This window comes from Protomyctophum parallelum, assembly GCF_964188405.1.
Source record: "Protomyctophum parallelum genome assembly, chromosome: 21".
Classification (NCBI taxonomy): Eukaryota; Metazoa; Chordata; class Actinopteri; order Myctophiformes; family Myctophidae; genus Protomyctophum; species Protomyctophum parallelum.
The window spans coordinates 14,356,641-14,372,967 of NC_139713.1; the positions used below are offsets into that span (position 1 = coordinate 14,356,641).

At 44.6% G+C, this 16,327-nt stretch overlaps 1 protein-coding gene across 1 annotated transcript; it reads right to left on the bottom strand.

Moving 5' to 3' along the window:
• Window positions 1–876: 876 nt before the first annotated feature.
• Window positions 877–8,974, bottom strand: pus1 (pseudouridine synthase 1). Its single transcript, XM_083793498.1, has 6 exons — window positions 8,606–8,974; window positions 7,888–8,138; window positions 7,221–7,358; window positions 4,013–4,115; window positions 2,596–3,299; window positions 877–1,228 (listed from the first exon to the last, which is right to left on the bottom strand). Exons 1-6 carry the CDS (start codon window positions 8,670–8,672, stop codon window positions 1,196–1,198), a joined length of 1,296 nt encoding a protein of 431 aa, XP_083649624.1. The 5' UTR covers window positions 8,673–8,974; the 3' UTR covers window positions 877–1,195.
• Between the last annotated feature and the right edge of the window lie 7,353 nt (window positions 8,975–16,327).

Sequence of the window (16,327 nt, forward strand, 5' to 3'; positions counted from 1 at the left end):
TGACAAACAAGCGTTTGATATAGGCTATATACTGAGACATATCTACGTATGATAATCAGTGTTAGAGCTCAGGGGTGGTCTTTTAGATGGCAGATGGGTCCCATGGACATTGTATGAGTTAGGAGTCATATCTTTACAAATTGCAGCATTCTTCTCCCCATTTCATCTTGTATGGTTATAATATGGATATATTCATGTAGAAAATGTATCTGAAAGAAATAAACACAATTCTAAATCTAAAAATTGCAAAGAGTTATGCAAACAACAGCGCAAAGTATACGCAAATAAAGTAAATTAAACGGCACCAAATTACAGTACAGTCGAGTACAGTCCATGGGACACCCAGAAAGGTCCACGGATGGGTCCATTATCAATAATCTGCGTTTCGGGATGCAAAATGCACCCTATAGTGTCGCAGTCCCGCTCCCTTTCATGACAACGCCAGGGCCCCGGAAATCATTCCCAATGCATTTTTCCCCATAGACATTTCAAAAAGTATATTTATTTAAAGACCTTATAAGCGTCGTACAAAGCCAACTTGAGTTGTGACAACTCATGACAACAGACACAATATTTTGGACCAAACAAATCATTACAAAGAAGAAAAACAACAAAAAAGTGTTGTAAAACATTGTGTTTATTGTCATGATTTGTCACAACTCGAGTTGGCTTTGTCCGCAGCTTAAACGTCTTTAAATAAATACTTTCTGAAAAGTCTATGAGGAAAATTATTTTCAGGTTCTCTCGAGTTGGCGGGACTATACTACTATCTATTAGCATCACTGAGTCCAATTAATTGAGTAACGACTGTGGCCGGTCACAAGCTAGTGGAAATGTAATAGGAATACAGAGCCCTCGCAATAATCTAGGAACACGTTAGAATATGAAATTTATTAAAGTAAGAATGACCAATAATCACACTAAACCGAATGAGAAAATCTGGGAAAAAAAGGTCATAATTTTGTTCATTATGCATGAAGAGAATTGGACTACACGCCACAACCAGGGCACAGCAAGTCAGGGAGAGGCGTTTGGGAGGGCATTGTATTTTAATAATAATTGCATAAGATAACCAAAATGTAGATATACCATGTCAATGCACAAAATTGACATTCATGACAATAAGTTCATACAGAAAAAGTCAGTGGCAAAGGATCTGCGAAGATGCTTTAATATCTTCAAATCAGGAGAAGACCTAATCTGATCCATTGCCCTCATCTTCATCATCCTGAAAAGAGAAGAAAAAGTCAGAAACTACATAGAGAAAACAAGGCCAAACGTTCACCAGCTGCACACACACACGCGCACACACACACACACACGCGCACCCACACCCACACACACACACACTCTGGTGACATTCACACCAGAAAGCTTTACTGGGATTAAAACGAATCCTGCTGCACGTTGTCAGAAAGTGCGCTTCGTTTGGCAGGTGTGAAGCATCATTCGAATCCAAATGCGCATCAAAGAACCGCATTCTACTCCGACCAAAAACGGGGGTTTCACTTCGCTGCCAATCGCACTTGATTACGATTTGGTGCAGGTGTGAATGCAATCCACAGCAAATAGAGGGAATGGAGCAAACAATGGTGGCGGGTGAGGAGCTGAACACAGTTGGAGACGGAGAAGGCATATTTTACGCAGCGCAAAGATGCGTAAAATATGCTACCGTGGATAGATAGTTGTGGTCGAATGAGAAAACCGAAGCGATTTAAAAAAAAAAGCAGACCTACAAGCCGCCTCGTAGCGCGGCACTCGAGCTTGTAGATCTGCTATTTTTCAATAGCTACAGTAAGGCATAACATAATGCTATAAACACCAAAAGGGGTTCCCGCCCAAAATGGGTTAAATATATACTCTAAGATTGTAGACCAGCTGGCTTTCGCAGCTGGTAAAAATAAATAAACAATCATACTTGTGTGAAGTGAGGGGCTCTCTTTCTTATCATCATCATACATCATCATACGTCACATTCTGTGCTCGGCCAATCAAATCATCACATTCTGTGCTCATACGCACATACGCACAAAGCGGTGCATATGCGGGGGGGGGGGGGGGGGGGATGCGGGGCTGTTATTTTTCGTTTAAAGATAGAGTGCCACCATTTTTTTCCACCCTAAAACATGATCATCAGGTATTATTACAATATAAGGGGGAGAAACTTTTTTCCAAAAAGTGTACAGTATTTGTTAAAATCATGCTTTTACGTGGACACGCCCACCAGTTCATTAAGTATGCCTGGTTTGCCTGGTGGGTGGTGATGGGTGGTGATCCACCTGAACTGAAGCCGCACCCACAGCTGTAGTTGTATGATAAAGGGGGAGGGGTTAGGGGAGGGGCTGATAGTGTGGTGTCACTATATAACTGTTTACTTCATTGGCCCGTTTGACTGTCAAGGGTTCAGCCTCCAGGAAGAAACCCTAAATACAAAGTTAATACACCATTGCACATAAAAACAACTCCAGGGTGTCTAATGAAGTACTGTCACCTCATAGACACATGAAAAACTGGAAAAATTGTGGCACTCCCATCTTTAAAAAAGGTGAAAAAGAATAACATAACACCATCACTTCTACAACATCCCCCACATACCTGTTTCTGGTCCTTCTCTTCCTGCGAATGCGTAGAAGTGGCCTCAAAGTCGTGGCAAGGAAGCGTGGCCATCCAGCTGGCCATGGAGCCCTCTTGGCACTCTGTCTCCACGATGCTCGGATAGATGTGGTCCTCCTTGAAGGTCTTGATGGCCCCGTCCTCCTGGGTCCACTCGAGGCGCTCGTGAAGGCCGTCCCCTCCGAAGCGCTTGTTGTACCTGTCAAAATGTACCTGCTCCAGGACCAGGCCCAGCCCGGGAGCCTTGGGAACGTCGACCTTATCCTCGCCCCAGCTCCGCTCCAGCACGTCCTCCCGCGCATAGCCCTTGACCACGGCGACGACGAGGCCGATCATCTTGCGGATCTGGTGCAGCATGAAGCTCTGGCCGCGCACCACGATCACGGCGAACTCGGCGCCGCCGCGGGCGAACGGCCGCCCGCAGGACATCTCGGTGATGTAGCGGCGGGCGCTGGGGTCTTTCGGGCCCTTCTGAGAGGTGAAGTTGTGGAAGTTGTGCGTGCCCTTATAGAGCGCAAAGAGACGGTTCACCCTCTCGAGTGTCTCCGGCTCCAGGCGGAAGGCGGCGGCGGCGTCTTGGACGTCGTAGTCCTTCGGGGCGAACGCCACCGTGGGCAGCATGTACGAGTACGTGCGAGCGTCACAATTGTTTTTGGAATTGAAGCCCTGGGTCACTCGCTTAAATCCTGTGAAAACAAAAATATGTTTTACCCACATAGCTCATTTGAGTTACAGGCAATATTAACCCAGGAGACAATTCTACAATGACTTCTAAAGCCTTTTAATAAATAGATACATATCGTCGGGATATAATATTGATATATATATATATATATATATATATTGTGGGGTCTCGCTAGCGACACCCCGCGATGGTAAGTGCGTTGCCAGGGCAACCAGACACGCTGTCAGACAGAAGACGCCTCGGACCGTTAGGCCCGCCCTCGGCCACGTAGTAGGGAATGTATACGTGCCAAATCTCCTCCTCTGCCAGATTGAGATGATGGAACAGTTAAAGATAAATACCGATGACGTCACGAAGCAAGGCATCGCCGTCACCTCTTATCGTTTATTAAAAACCAAAGCCCTCCAGTGAGGGGCGAGCTATCAGAGACTGTATAAACCTGAGTTGAAATCTAATCTTCTGTTCTCATCCTTCTCCAGGCTGTGGAAGACGCCTGTGAAACAAATACTGTACGGAATATAATTTGTCCGGAACCTATGTGGGGTTTCTCCTGCCTGCTGTATGATTTGCTGCTAAACAAATAAAAAAGCTGTTTGAAACTGCTGCAATCCCCTGTTCCGCCTGCTCATTGGTCAGACTTGCCACAATATATATATATATATATATATATATATATATATATATATATATATATATATGGGAATGAAGACTTACCAAGGACTTGAATCTGTGGTGGCAGATTCTCATTGATCTTCTTGACAATGTCTTCGATCAACCACAGTTTGAGAGACACGACTTGGCCGGCTGCAGACACACCCTGAAGACAGAGTTAAGAATGCATTTGTATTCTTGCCCGTCGTATACTGTGCATTGAAATAAACAGAATACATTGAATTAAGTACCGGTACATTTAACTTGTAAAGTCTAGGGGGGCCAATCCCAATTCATTAATTAACCTCAACTTTCAATAATACCTGACAATAATATTGAAGGAAGGGAGCCGTCCGTGTGAAGCTTGCAGAAGAGTGGAGATATTTTTACTAAACATTTTACTAAACATTTTCTGCCTCAACTTTATAATGAATTATGGTGAGACTGCGAGTGAACACAGAGCACTACAGATTATAATGCAGGCGCAGAGCCAGGAATTATTCATGAGTAAGGCATAGCCAATACGAGGTACATAGGCACCCCCCGCAGACCCATAAGACAGAAGTTACCGAAATACAATGTATATTCATGTTGAAACTTGGTAGCTGCAACTTATATTGTTATAGGCTACAATAGTTAGATGATTGGTAAATGATTAACCATGACAATATTGACAACGACATACACTTTTATTTTGTACTTTCTTGAACCATGCACAAGCACAGCAGCACCAGTAAGTGCCATGCATGCACCTCCTGGTACCACAGCACCTCAAAGGCCCTTAAAACTAGGCTCCAAGGCTTCCCAAAACAAACTTGTCAGGCTCCTACTTGGCCTCAACCCCCGAACCCACCTCACCCCTGCCCACTTTGACAGGCTGGAATGGCTTAGGGTCGTTGACAGAGTACAGCATCTTGCAATGGGTCTGGTCCACAAGATTAGCTGGCTACACCACCAAGATACCCATGTACTGTACCTTCTTTAATGTCAACGAAGTCCACACCAGAGGGAGTGCAACAAACCATGTGCAAGATTCGGCACAAACAAGGGACTAAATTATTTCCGCTCCTATGCCACCAAAATGTGGAACGCCCTACCAAGAGTCAGTAAGACATGCGAATCCCTTGACTCCTTCGAAACCGCTCTCAAAGGGCACCTACAGACGGCTGCAATTCGAAACTGGCCCCCGTAGAATCTGAATCCCCCCCCTACCCACCCACCCCTTTTCCCCTCACTGGATGTTTCTTTTCCCTTTTTTTACCTCCTTTATGATGAATTCCCGTTCTGCTCTTTGGCTATATAGAAGTGTCTACTCTATTTGTATGTCTCCAAATGTTTTGATGATTTGAACATGGTGGACCCTCTTGTAAACAAGTGTAATGCTTTATTGGGTCGTCCACTCACAGTTAACAGTCTTTGTATTGAGTTGTGCTTGAAATGTACTGTAATTCTGCAAACTGTTAATACATATTTCAATCAATCAATCAGATATAATGGAGCCTACATGAAAGAAAAGGGGGGGGGGGAGCGTATAATATATGAATAATAGACAGACATAATCTGTCTGCCTATTAGAGCTCTTTCAAATGTCAGTGTCTCGTTTTTTTTCCACTATATTGAAGCCAAGATACCAGCTGCTGTTATGCACGTAATTTGATTTCCCATTGATTTCAGTAGCTAGGAATTTTGTTAGCCGTGTTGGTAGCTCCTCGATAGATGATAGAATAGCCGATTGTCTCTGTAGAGACCGACGGTCCAACGGATGCAAACGCAGCAACAGTCAGGGACGGACCTCTGGTTCTCCCCCAGCACGGGGGGTGGTGGTGAGCAGGGCTGGTGTGATTGATCATTGCTGGCCAGCCTTGGTGGGAGCCTACCCTGCAGGTTTAGCCCTCGTGTCGAAAATAAGTTTGCCCTACTAGACAAACTTTGTTTCTTTCTTTCGGTGCTATTGCCGTCGCTCTGCTCTGCTTTCTCAGTCTTTCAAATGAAGACGGGACGTGTGTGTGTGTGCGTGGCGTTAATTTATATGTCGTCACGTGAAAACCGGTTCTGTGAATGGGGGGGGGGGGGGGGGTGCCATGCAGGCACCTGCCAGACACGTTTCACACCAGAGGGTGAAAAGACTCTCAAAACCCTCCAGACAACCAGTCTTCTGTCTGTCACCTCACCAACCCAAAAGCCAGACTATGTATGAGCTTTAAGCTGGTGTGTTCTATGGCTCCGTACGGAATAAATACATTATTAAATGTATTATACCACAGTCATCCAGAGCAAACCAGTAAGTAATAAACTCAGGTGTTGCAATGTGTTGTGAGCTTGTAGATCGGGTATTTTCTATTTTTGCAACAAAAAAAAAAGAATTGTATGGTTCTAACCACTCCTATGCCTTGAAATAAATGGACAGGGATTTAACATTGTTCCTGGAGCTTAATGAAATTAACTCAAGGCACTGCTCACTTCGCACTTAGTGGGTGTGATTTTGTTAAGTGGTTATGTGTGACTATGTGGGTTATATAAATACCACGGTGAGGCCTTTTAGGAGGGCCGTTCAAGCCACAAGCGGAGCCTATACAGCACCACCGTGCAGAACCATTGCGGCTCGAGAATCCACCACTCCTGAATGACGTGCCTGGTGCTGGGAGACTGGTGCAACGCACAGGGTCCTGGGCCTGGTGAGAGGAGCAGGGGACCTGGTGAGACGTATAGCAGGGGCCCGGACAGGAGTCAACCCACAGAGCCTAGTCCGTCCGCGCACCAGTTCCTCTCACTCCCAGTTCCGGCAGAGAAGTTCCGGCGCATCGGATTGTGTGGCCCCGTCTTTCCCCTAATGGGACTGATCGCGGGTAGCTACTGGGACGTAAGTCGGGACTTGATCACCCCCGGGCTAGGTCACCTGAGTGAGGGGTATGATGTTCAGAGACCGCGAAAACCCCGATGACCTTAGGATACATATCACTGAGGAGGATACGTCGCGGGTGCATCCTTGCGATGTATTTTTGAGTGGTGCAACCACTCCCTTATGGAGCTGTATGGGTGGGTGGGCCGGCTGGGTGGGTGCGTCTGAGCATGAAAAAAAGCACATATTTACTGTATATATATATATATATGGTGATTTCGGGTGTGCCAGTACAGTACAGTAGAGCCCCCCCCCCCACACGGAGTTGCACCACTCACTTCACACGGGTGTGATTTTGTTTTCTGGGTGCAAGGGATTTGGTATAAATCTAGTTACTATTGAATTTCCTGTGCTCGTCCATGTTTCCGTTACCTTATCTGTTCTGGCACATCTTTGGAAAGACATTTTCTTCATATCATCACCGTGATTCTCAGGAATGCAGCCCGACTTAATAAGTGCAGAGACCAGGTCATCTTCAATGGTTCGAAACTGTATGCTCCCGGTGTTTCTCTGTAACATTCAAAAGGAGAAATTGTTCTCTGAAAAAGCTAGGTTTCTATGTCAGTCGTTCTTCGATTAAAAAAAAAAATAGCAGTCCTACAAGCTCATAGCGCGCCACTCGGTGGCGCGCTATGAGCTTGTAGAGCTGCTATTTTTTCAACAGCTAAAGCATAACACGTAGCCAACACCAAAAGGGGTTCCCGCCCAGAATGGGTTAAATTCTTAACACAATTAAATCACCGGTTTCAATTTAACTACAAAGTGTCCAAAATGTAACAATAGTCAATTTGGTTCACACTGGGACTTCAGGGACCGTACCTATGTTCCCTCAGCTCTATGTTCCCTCAGCCTACGACAACCTACCTCCTCCCTCACCCTAACCCTAACCTCCCCCGGGGCAGACACCTAAACCTAACCGCAACCCTCTCCCGACCCGCAGCGCACCTCGGGGCTGAGGGAACATAGGGCTGAGGGAACATAGGTATGACCCCGGACTTCACACTCAGTCAGTACCGAGACTAAAGTTTGTGTACGGTACCTGCATACCGTAGTAGCCCTTCCCAGAGTATGCCAAAAGGAGAACCACTTTCTTTTTGGGATATTTCCTCTCGTCGTCGGCGTTCTCCACCTCGGCGGCCTTATTCTTGCATCTTTTAGTGTCGTCATGCTCATTCTCGGAAGAGTCCATACTTTTGTCATGGGCTCTTTTCGGTGGCTTCATGGTCTGCGTGAGTCCAGACTCCTCGCTCATCGTCCACGGTGTGTCAACAATATTACTACAGAAGCAACCTGTGAAGGCATAATATGCGCATGGCTTCAATCACATTCATGGCCATTTCAAAGTATAACGCCGGATTGCATAGTAAGTTTATGCCACAGAATGGCTTGTTAACTGTTTATGTTTTGGCAAGAGCTTGACTGGCTCAGTGGCTCTGATCCATACACATGTCCCAATTTTTCTAAGTAGCTTTTTGATTGAAGTATTTATTAAGAGTTTGCAGAATTACAGTACATTTCAAGCACAAATCAATACAAAAAAAAAAAACTGTCAACTGTGAGTGGACGACCAAAAAAAAGCACTACACTTGTTTACAAGTGGGTCCACCTTGTTCAATTCATCATAACATTTAGAGACGTACAAATACACACCTCTATACAGCCATAGCTAGCTATTCTCGTCAGGCTATGCCTACAAACAATCACATGTATGCAACAGATTCATGTATTAATACATGGCTATAAGTAAGTCGGCTTACCGTTGGTTTTTAAAGACAACAGTCGTGGTTTAAATAAGGCACTTAATAGCGGTCGAAACATGAGCATGTATTTCTCACTAAGTCATTGCAATGACAACCATTCTCCAAACAGGAGATCTTAAACGGAAAGATACGATCCAAAGGCTGGCTTGTTCCTTACAACAACAAAAAAGAAAGGGGTGAAATAAATAAATAAATCCTTTCCCGAAACCAATGCAGCTATCAACGAAATTAAAGACGCACAGTTGATTTATTCACACATAAATCCAGGGTAAAACTTGGCCAACAAAAAGAGTCGTTCTGTGAACTTGTGTGTGACGCTATAAAGAACGCTTGCCTTGCATATAAGGAAGAAATGAACAACATACACATGGTCATAGTCAACTTTGACCCTCCTGTGGAAATATCGCGCGACTGCCTGGCAGTGTTGTTGCCATATCCGCTTATTATAAGCCAGTTGGTTCCCAAACCCTTTTCATGAAAAGGACACAACAATGGGAAGGTAAGGCACTGTGTTTTTCTATCTAATAATCATTGGTGGAAAGTAACTAAGTACTTTTACTTAAGTACTGTACTTAACTACAATTTTGAGGTATTTGTACTTTACTTGAGTATTTCTAATTTCCAGTACTTCTACTCCACTACATCTCAGAGCCTACATTTGTACTTTTACTCCACTACAATTATTTGAAAACTTTAGTTACTAGTTTGGAGATTTTAATTTTGATTAGAAAACATACATTAACCACTTCAACCCTATACATTTCCGGCCATTTAAAAAATAGCCGATCTACAAGCTCACAATGTGTCGCAACACGACGCATTGTGAGCTTGTAGATCTGCTACTTTCAATAGATTTTGTACACATTTTGAACTTGTGAAATGGCACATTCTGCACAATGAGTACTTTTACTTTTAGTACTTTAAGTACATTTTGATGCCGATACTTTGGGCTAAAAATTACAAGGGCGTACAAGGTTTCTTCGAATATGCATGCACCTCTTGGTACCACAGCACCTCAAAGGCCCTTAAATCAAGGCTCCAGACTTCCCAAAACAAACTGGTCAGGCTACTACTTGGCCTCACTCCCGAACCCACCTCACCCTTGCCCATTTTGATAAGCTGGAATGGCTTATGGTCGACGACAGTCTGGGCAACACAATTCTCTACACCACCAATATACCCATGTACCACACTCACAACACGACCAACACGGCTCAGGAAAGGGATTAAATTCACTTCAATCCTATAATGCCACTAAACTGTGGCCCCTTTTGGTGTTTTAAGCATTATGTTGTACTTTAGCTATTGAAAAATAACAGATCTACAAGCACAGAGTGCCACGCTACGAGCTTGTAGGTCTGCTATTTTTGAAAGATTGTGGCCCAAATGTTTGAATAAAGCTTTTAACCCAAATCTTTGCTTCTGGGGGGTTCCCTGGAACAACATATTTTCAGATGGGGGGGTCGGCTGTCAATTACATATTTTTGGGGTCCTTTTGTTTATGTTATTTTTTGCGGCTTTCGCCTTTATTTTTTAATGTTTTTTATAGAGGGACAGTAGGCCGACAGGAAGTGGAGATGGGGGAGTGACATGCAGTAAGGGCTGTCGGGATCGGGAGTCACACTGCCAGACTCGGCCAGGGTGCCTGGACCACTGAGCCAGGGTGCCTGGACCACTGAGCCAGGGTGCCTGGACCACTGAGCCAGGGTGCCTGGACCACTGAGCCAGGGTGCCTGGACCACTGGGCCAGGGTGCCTGGACCACTGAGCCAGGGTGCCTGGACCACTGAGCCAGGGTGCCTGGACCACTGAGCCACGGCCAGGGTGCCTGGACCACTGAGCCACGGCCAGTGGGGTCCTTGACATGAAAATGTTTAAGAACCACTGATATAGAAAGGTTTTTCAGAAAACTGTCAGGATTTAGAAGGCATTTGTAGAATCGATCTCAGGTCTAAATGGGTTAAGAAATTCCTTGACTTGCTGGAGATAATGATCATCCGTAGAGAGGCAGATATCTCCCCTTGGCTGCAAGTATAAAAGCATCAATACTGCAATGTAGAAATACTCTCTTTCTACATATTTCTACAATGAAAAGTCCGGAATTCAAAATGTACTTGTCTAATTGTTTTGCCTACTACGACCATAGATTTGGGTGCATTGGTTAGACCAGTCATTATTTAGTCGTACAACCTATCTCAAACCCTCACCCTAACCCTATAACCTCCCACGGGGCAGCACACCTAAACCTAACCTTAACCCTCTCCCAACCCTTAACGCACTCCTCACCAACCTTAGGCTACCAGAAAATAACTAACCTCTCAAACAACTAAACTAACCTGCATGCACCATGGCAACGTGGCATGCATAAATCGCACCCCTCCCCGTGGTTGACACCATATTGGGCAATGCTGGTGATGTCACACGCTACACCATAGATTATATTTATAAGGTTCACCGACACCATATCATCATCCATTCCGTAGTTAGATATCAGTTGTTGAGCTTCTTTGGAAAGTAAAGTTAAACTTAAGATTCAAAGATGGATGAGGTTACAGCAGGCTTCAGCAAGGTGAAACTCATGGAATTCATCCACAAGTACTTCATGTTCGCCACCATTGCCATGGTCTTTCTGGCAGGCATCGCCAGCCTGGGTGTGGGCATCTGGATGAAGGTGGACGGTGACTTCATGCACAACTCCATCAAAGGAATGGCGGGTAAGCCTCTTCCGAAGTTCGATTTCCTCCTGAACTTGAGCTACTTGCTGCTGATTCTGGGCGTGGCCCTGATCATTATCGGTTTCCTGGGCTGTGTCGGAGCTATCAAGGAATGCAGTCGCACGATTCTCGTCTTCACTGGCATGGTGTCGATGATGTTCGTAGCCAAGGTAGTCGGAATACTGATCTTACATGGGGCTGCACCGCCAGAAGACCACAGGGTTGAGGATATGTTAGGCGACTTACGAGAAGACGTAAAGGCGAAGCTAAAAGAATATGATGTGTTCGATCAAGATAAGGATAAGGATAAGGATCTTCATCATTTTACAAAAATGTGGAATGACCTTATGGAAGAATATGAATGCTGTGGATTCGACAACTACAAAGACTTCAACGGGTCTAAGTTTTACCAAGACTTTCGCCATAACGATTCAGAAGAAGAAATGTTCCCAGAGTATTGTTGCGATGAACCCTTGGCTTCATTCAAATCCGAATCCGGAATAGAGAATGTACCAACTTGTCCACTCGATAAGTGTGAGATTGATAGACATTTAATTGACAGTGAATATATCGTTGAATGTAATAAAAATGAGACCGAGGACGACGAGGACGACGAGGACGAAGATGATTGTGTGGAAGTTGACAATAATTCTACCGCTAATTATCCACAATTGAATTTAAGCGGCTGCAGTTCTCAGATACAAAAACGGATTCATGACAACTTTAGGGCCATTAAAATAGTGGCCATATGCTTCACGGTTCTGGAGCTTTGTGCCATGGTTTTCTCCATGACGATCTATCTCAAAATAAGGGCAAAGAGAAAAGAGATAGACTAATAAGACAAATGGAGAATTGCAATTATTTTTGGAAGTATTCAGGTATAGATAAGGCCTAGGCATCATAGACCTGTTATTGCTCCTTCTCGTGTGGCTGAACGCCACTTGTCTCTCTAGGCATGACTCACACCTTCACAACGGATTGATGTATAGCTGATGCATGAGACTTGTTTACTGATGCCAGCTCGCAAAGCATGGTGTGACACAACATTTTTGTTGTTAGAGGCGGGGGTGGCAGTCGAAACACAGCCGAAAAGCCGTACAACAGAAATTTTGTGTCAAACCATGTGACTTGCATTGGAAATGCATTGGGCCGGCCTTGACACTTACCCTTTGTTTACATCTAGCATGCATCAATGTTGTATGCTAGATCGAAAGGTGTGAGTGAAGCCTAAGAAGTTAGTCGCCGACCACACAGGTCGGCGAAACTAGTTAACAAGCCGGAGTCTCGTTCGTTATCGGAACCAACAAAGACAAATCACTCCACCGACTAGGAACGGCCATGCACCACCACCCACAGAATCGAGAAAGAGCTATACTTTATACTGGAGGGCTGGAAGAGGACTCTTATTATGAAGAAAGGCATCATTGTTGGACTCGAACAGTTAACATTTTGTGAAATAATTGGAAATGAATTACACAATTATTATATTATATTTTTATTTAAGTGTTGCCAATATTTCCTTTCATGAATGTCCATACAATATCTATTTATTTATTCATGTATTTATTTGTTTATTTGTTTGTTTTTTGTTTGTGTAGTTAGTTAGTTAGTTAGTTAGTTAGTTATTTGTTTGTTTGCTGAGATTGAAACATGATCACACATGTTAATGGTGGTTGTGCATTAAACCTATAGATTGAACAAGAACAATAATTCAGAAACGTTGCCTAAAGGAAAAAGAAGAGCTGCATTTTTAAGCATTTTAGAATCACCATCACCATCTAAACGTCAGCAGTTCTATATGTTCACACACTATAACCAATGCAGTTTCAATGACGTATAGGAGGTGGAGGCCGGGCAGAACTCTGACGACACAAAGCTGAATTGGAACGCTGCGTGGCCAGCAGCGTGGACCTGGATGTCTCTTTGGATGAAGACTTTTTCACCATTATTGCTTGGAACATGGCACATGGTTGAGGGCAGTGACAATGTTTGCATAAATACTGCAATGCTAAAGCTCTGGTCCCATAGCCTTAAGGCCTTAAGCCTTAAAGTTCCCTTTAAGCGATGGACCAGAGCTACCGCTAAGGTTATGTGATACATAGCCTACGCTGGGTTTGAGGTCATTTACCAGAATATGTTTTGTTAGTATTTTTTTCTTCTTTCCTTAATTTATTGAGGGGCCCCTCCTATATTTAGCTGTAGATTTTAACACATTAGCTGAAACATTAAATTCGCATTGACAATGAATGGAGAATTGACATCATATGTGGACGAGCAAATCGGCAATTGTTGTCTTACACGAAGATTAAATTCCCATTGGCGATGCATGGATGATGTACGATGATAAGAGTACCCCTCACTTCACACAGGTCACAGGTGCGTCCAATGATCCATGGGTCGGCGGTTCGAATCCCAGCTCCTCCTGTCTACACGTCGAAGTGTCCTTGGGCAAGACACTGAACCCCAAATTGCTCCCGATGTGCTGGTTGGTACCTTGCATGGCTTAATTCCGCCACAATCGGTGTATGAATGTGTGTGTGACTGTGTGTATGGGTGAATGTAATGCACAATCTATGTAAAGCGCCTTGGATAAAGTCGCTATATAAATGCACCATTTACCATTTTATATATGTTGTGTGATATGAAATATAATATAAGCTATACCATAAACACCTGTTCAGGAGTTTATAGTAAACACTTTTCATCTGATTGAGGAGTTTCGAGATGGAACACGCTGTCCTCAGTTCTGCTTCCCCCTGAATAGGGGTCCCACATGGGCAAGGAACCCTTCTTAACCTCCCTCACCTCTCCCTCCTTCCCCCCGATTTTATTTATTTATTTCATTGTTTTGGGGCCAAAAGCTCTCTGGGGAAAAAAAGCTCTCTGTCTACCGAGCAATCTTCGTTCCTACCCTCACCTATGGTCATGAAGCGTGGGGTCATGACCGAAAGAATAATACAAGCGGACGAAATTAGTTTTCTTCGACGGGTGGCTGGCATCTCCCTTAGAGATAGGGTGAGGAGTTCAGTCACGCGGGAGAGACTCGGAGTAGAGCCGCTGCATGCTTCTTCGCCTGAAAAGGAGACAGCTTAGGTGGTTCGGGTATATCTGGTTATAAGATGCCTCTCGGGCGTCTCCCTAGGGAGGTCCTTGAGGTACGTCCCACTGGGAGGAGACCCCAGGGAAGTTCCAGACCCACAGGAACGCACCCAGGGTGCCGGGCAGGTTTCTGGCGAGCCGCCCCACGTCCGAAACAGTAGAGAAATTACAGAGTTACCATGTTGGGGTCCCCGGGGGGGTCCCCGGAACATCCAGACCCCCAGGAACGCGCCCAGGGGGCCGGGCCGGTTCCGGCGTGCCGCCCCGCGTCCGAAATGGTTGAGAAATGACAGTTACCGTGTTGGGATCCCTCTACTGTACTGTACTGTACTGTCACTGTATGTACTGGCACACCCGAAATCATCATATATACAGTTAATATGTGCGTGTGTGTTTGTGTGTGTGTTAGGTTGCGCACAGGTGGTGAAAAACAACCATGCTGTTTTCGTGCTCAGACTCAGGCAGCCAGCCACACACATAGTGCTCAGACCCAGGCAGCCAGCCACACACATAGTGCTCAGACCCAGGCAGCCAGCCACACACATAGCTCTCTAACTATACAGATAACATTCAGCCTCCACTCCACGTGACAACACCTCCGTTCTATAAGGTTCCTATTTTCCCTCGTGCCTATAAGGCAGCACTAATGCAGTTGTTTAAGATCCTATCAAACTCCTCGCTGTTTGCTGCTGAACGTTACAGGAGTGCATAATGCTGTGCCATTACCGTAAAAACCCATTCAGTGTGTAGACAACCACGTGTCTTCTGCAATCCTGACTGAGTTTCAACAGGATGGCGTAACACACTAAAACCTCTCAGTTCCGAACCACAGTTTTGACTTGATTTTCTTTCTTTCTTTCTTTCTTTCTTTCTTTCTTTCTTTCTTTCTTTCTTTCTTTCTTGAAGATGAAATTTAGGGGGCATTTGTTCTCTATTAATTTTTGCCCTCTAATAGACTCTAGAGACTTATGCACTTTCTTTGCTTTTTGGTCTCATTAGCTGCTCGCTGACAGACACCAAGGACAGACAGGGACGAAAACAATTTCTGGTCCAATTCGGCCGCCTGGCCTATAGTAATGGCGTAACACATGTAGGGGAACACACTAAACCGCTCTCAGTTCTGAACCCCAGTTTTGACTGGGGTGGCCAATATCACTATACCCATTAACACTATTGATTTCTTTCTTTCTGGGCCGGCATTTGTATATTATATATATATATATATATATATTTCTTCTCTCTAATATACTTTGAGACATTATGCACTTTGGTCAGACATGGACGGACTTACAGGGGCGAAAACATAACTCATGGCCTTCGGCTGCCTGGCCTATAAACTTGAAGTGCAAAAGAATAATGAATCGTCCCCCAGGCCGAAGGCGTCTCTATTTTGTGTGTCAGCCCTGTCTGTGAACAGCTAATCTAAATCTCCGGCACCATTGATATGATTGCAGCGAAACTGTGCACACACACTCCCTGGATGCCACCAGGAGGCCGCTTTTCTTCTTAAACACATTTTTTGTGAGTACAAACAATCTTATTTTTTAGCCCAGGGGTTACCTTACGCCCACGTCGGTGTGGGATTTATCAAGCAATCCTATTCCTATACAGCCGATCCTAGCGTACATTGTCTGTCCTTTGATAAATCTCATGGCTGAAACCGACCGCCATTTACACGCCTTTAAATATCGAATCGCCCTGATTTGACGACATGAACAACCGGAATGCGACCAAACAACGTTTGGAAAGCCAATAAGAGTTTTTCTCTCGCTGCCTGCAAGCCCAATTATTGTTGTCTTTGCCAGTAGGATTAGCATGTATTCCGTGTGCTACATGAATCACAGTCACATCATCGTCATGAATAGAATAGATTTAGTAGAGTCACAAACTGAGGTTCTGTGACCGTC

Bases quoted from the DNA above. Each gene is read 5' to 3' on its own strand.
- pus1 (XM_083793498.1), bottom strand. From the start codon at position 8,672: ATGCTCATGTTTCGACCGCTATTAAGTGCCTTATTTAAACCACGACTG. The intron at 3,300-4,012 runs GTAAGTCTTCAT...TTGTTTTCACAG, and splicing joins ACCACAGATTCAAGTCCTTG to GATTTAAGCGAGTGACCCAG. The intron at 1,229-2,595 runs GTATGTGGGGGA...TTCTCTTTTCAG, and splicing joins AAGAGAAGGACCAGAAACAG to GATGATGAAGATGAGGGCAA.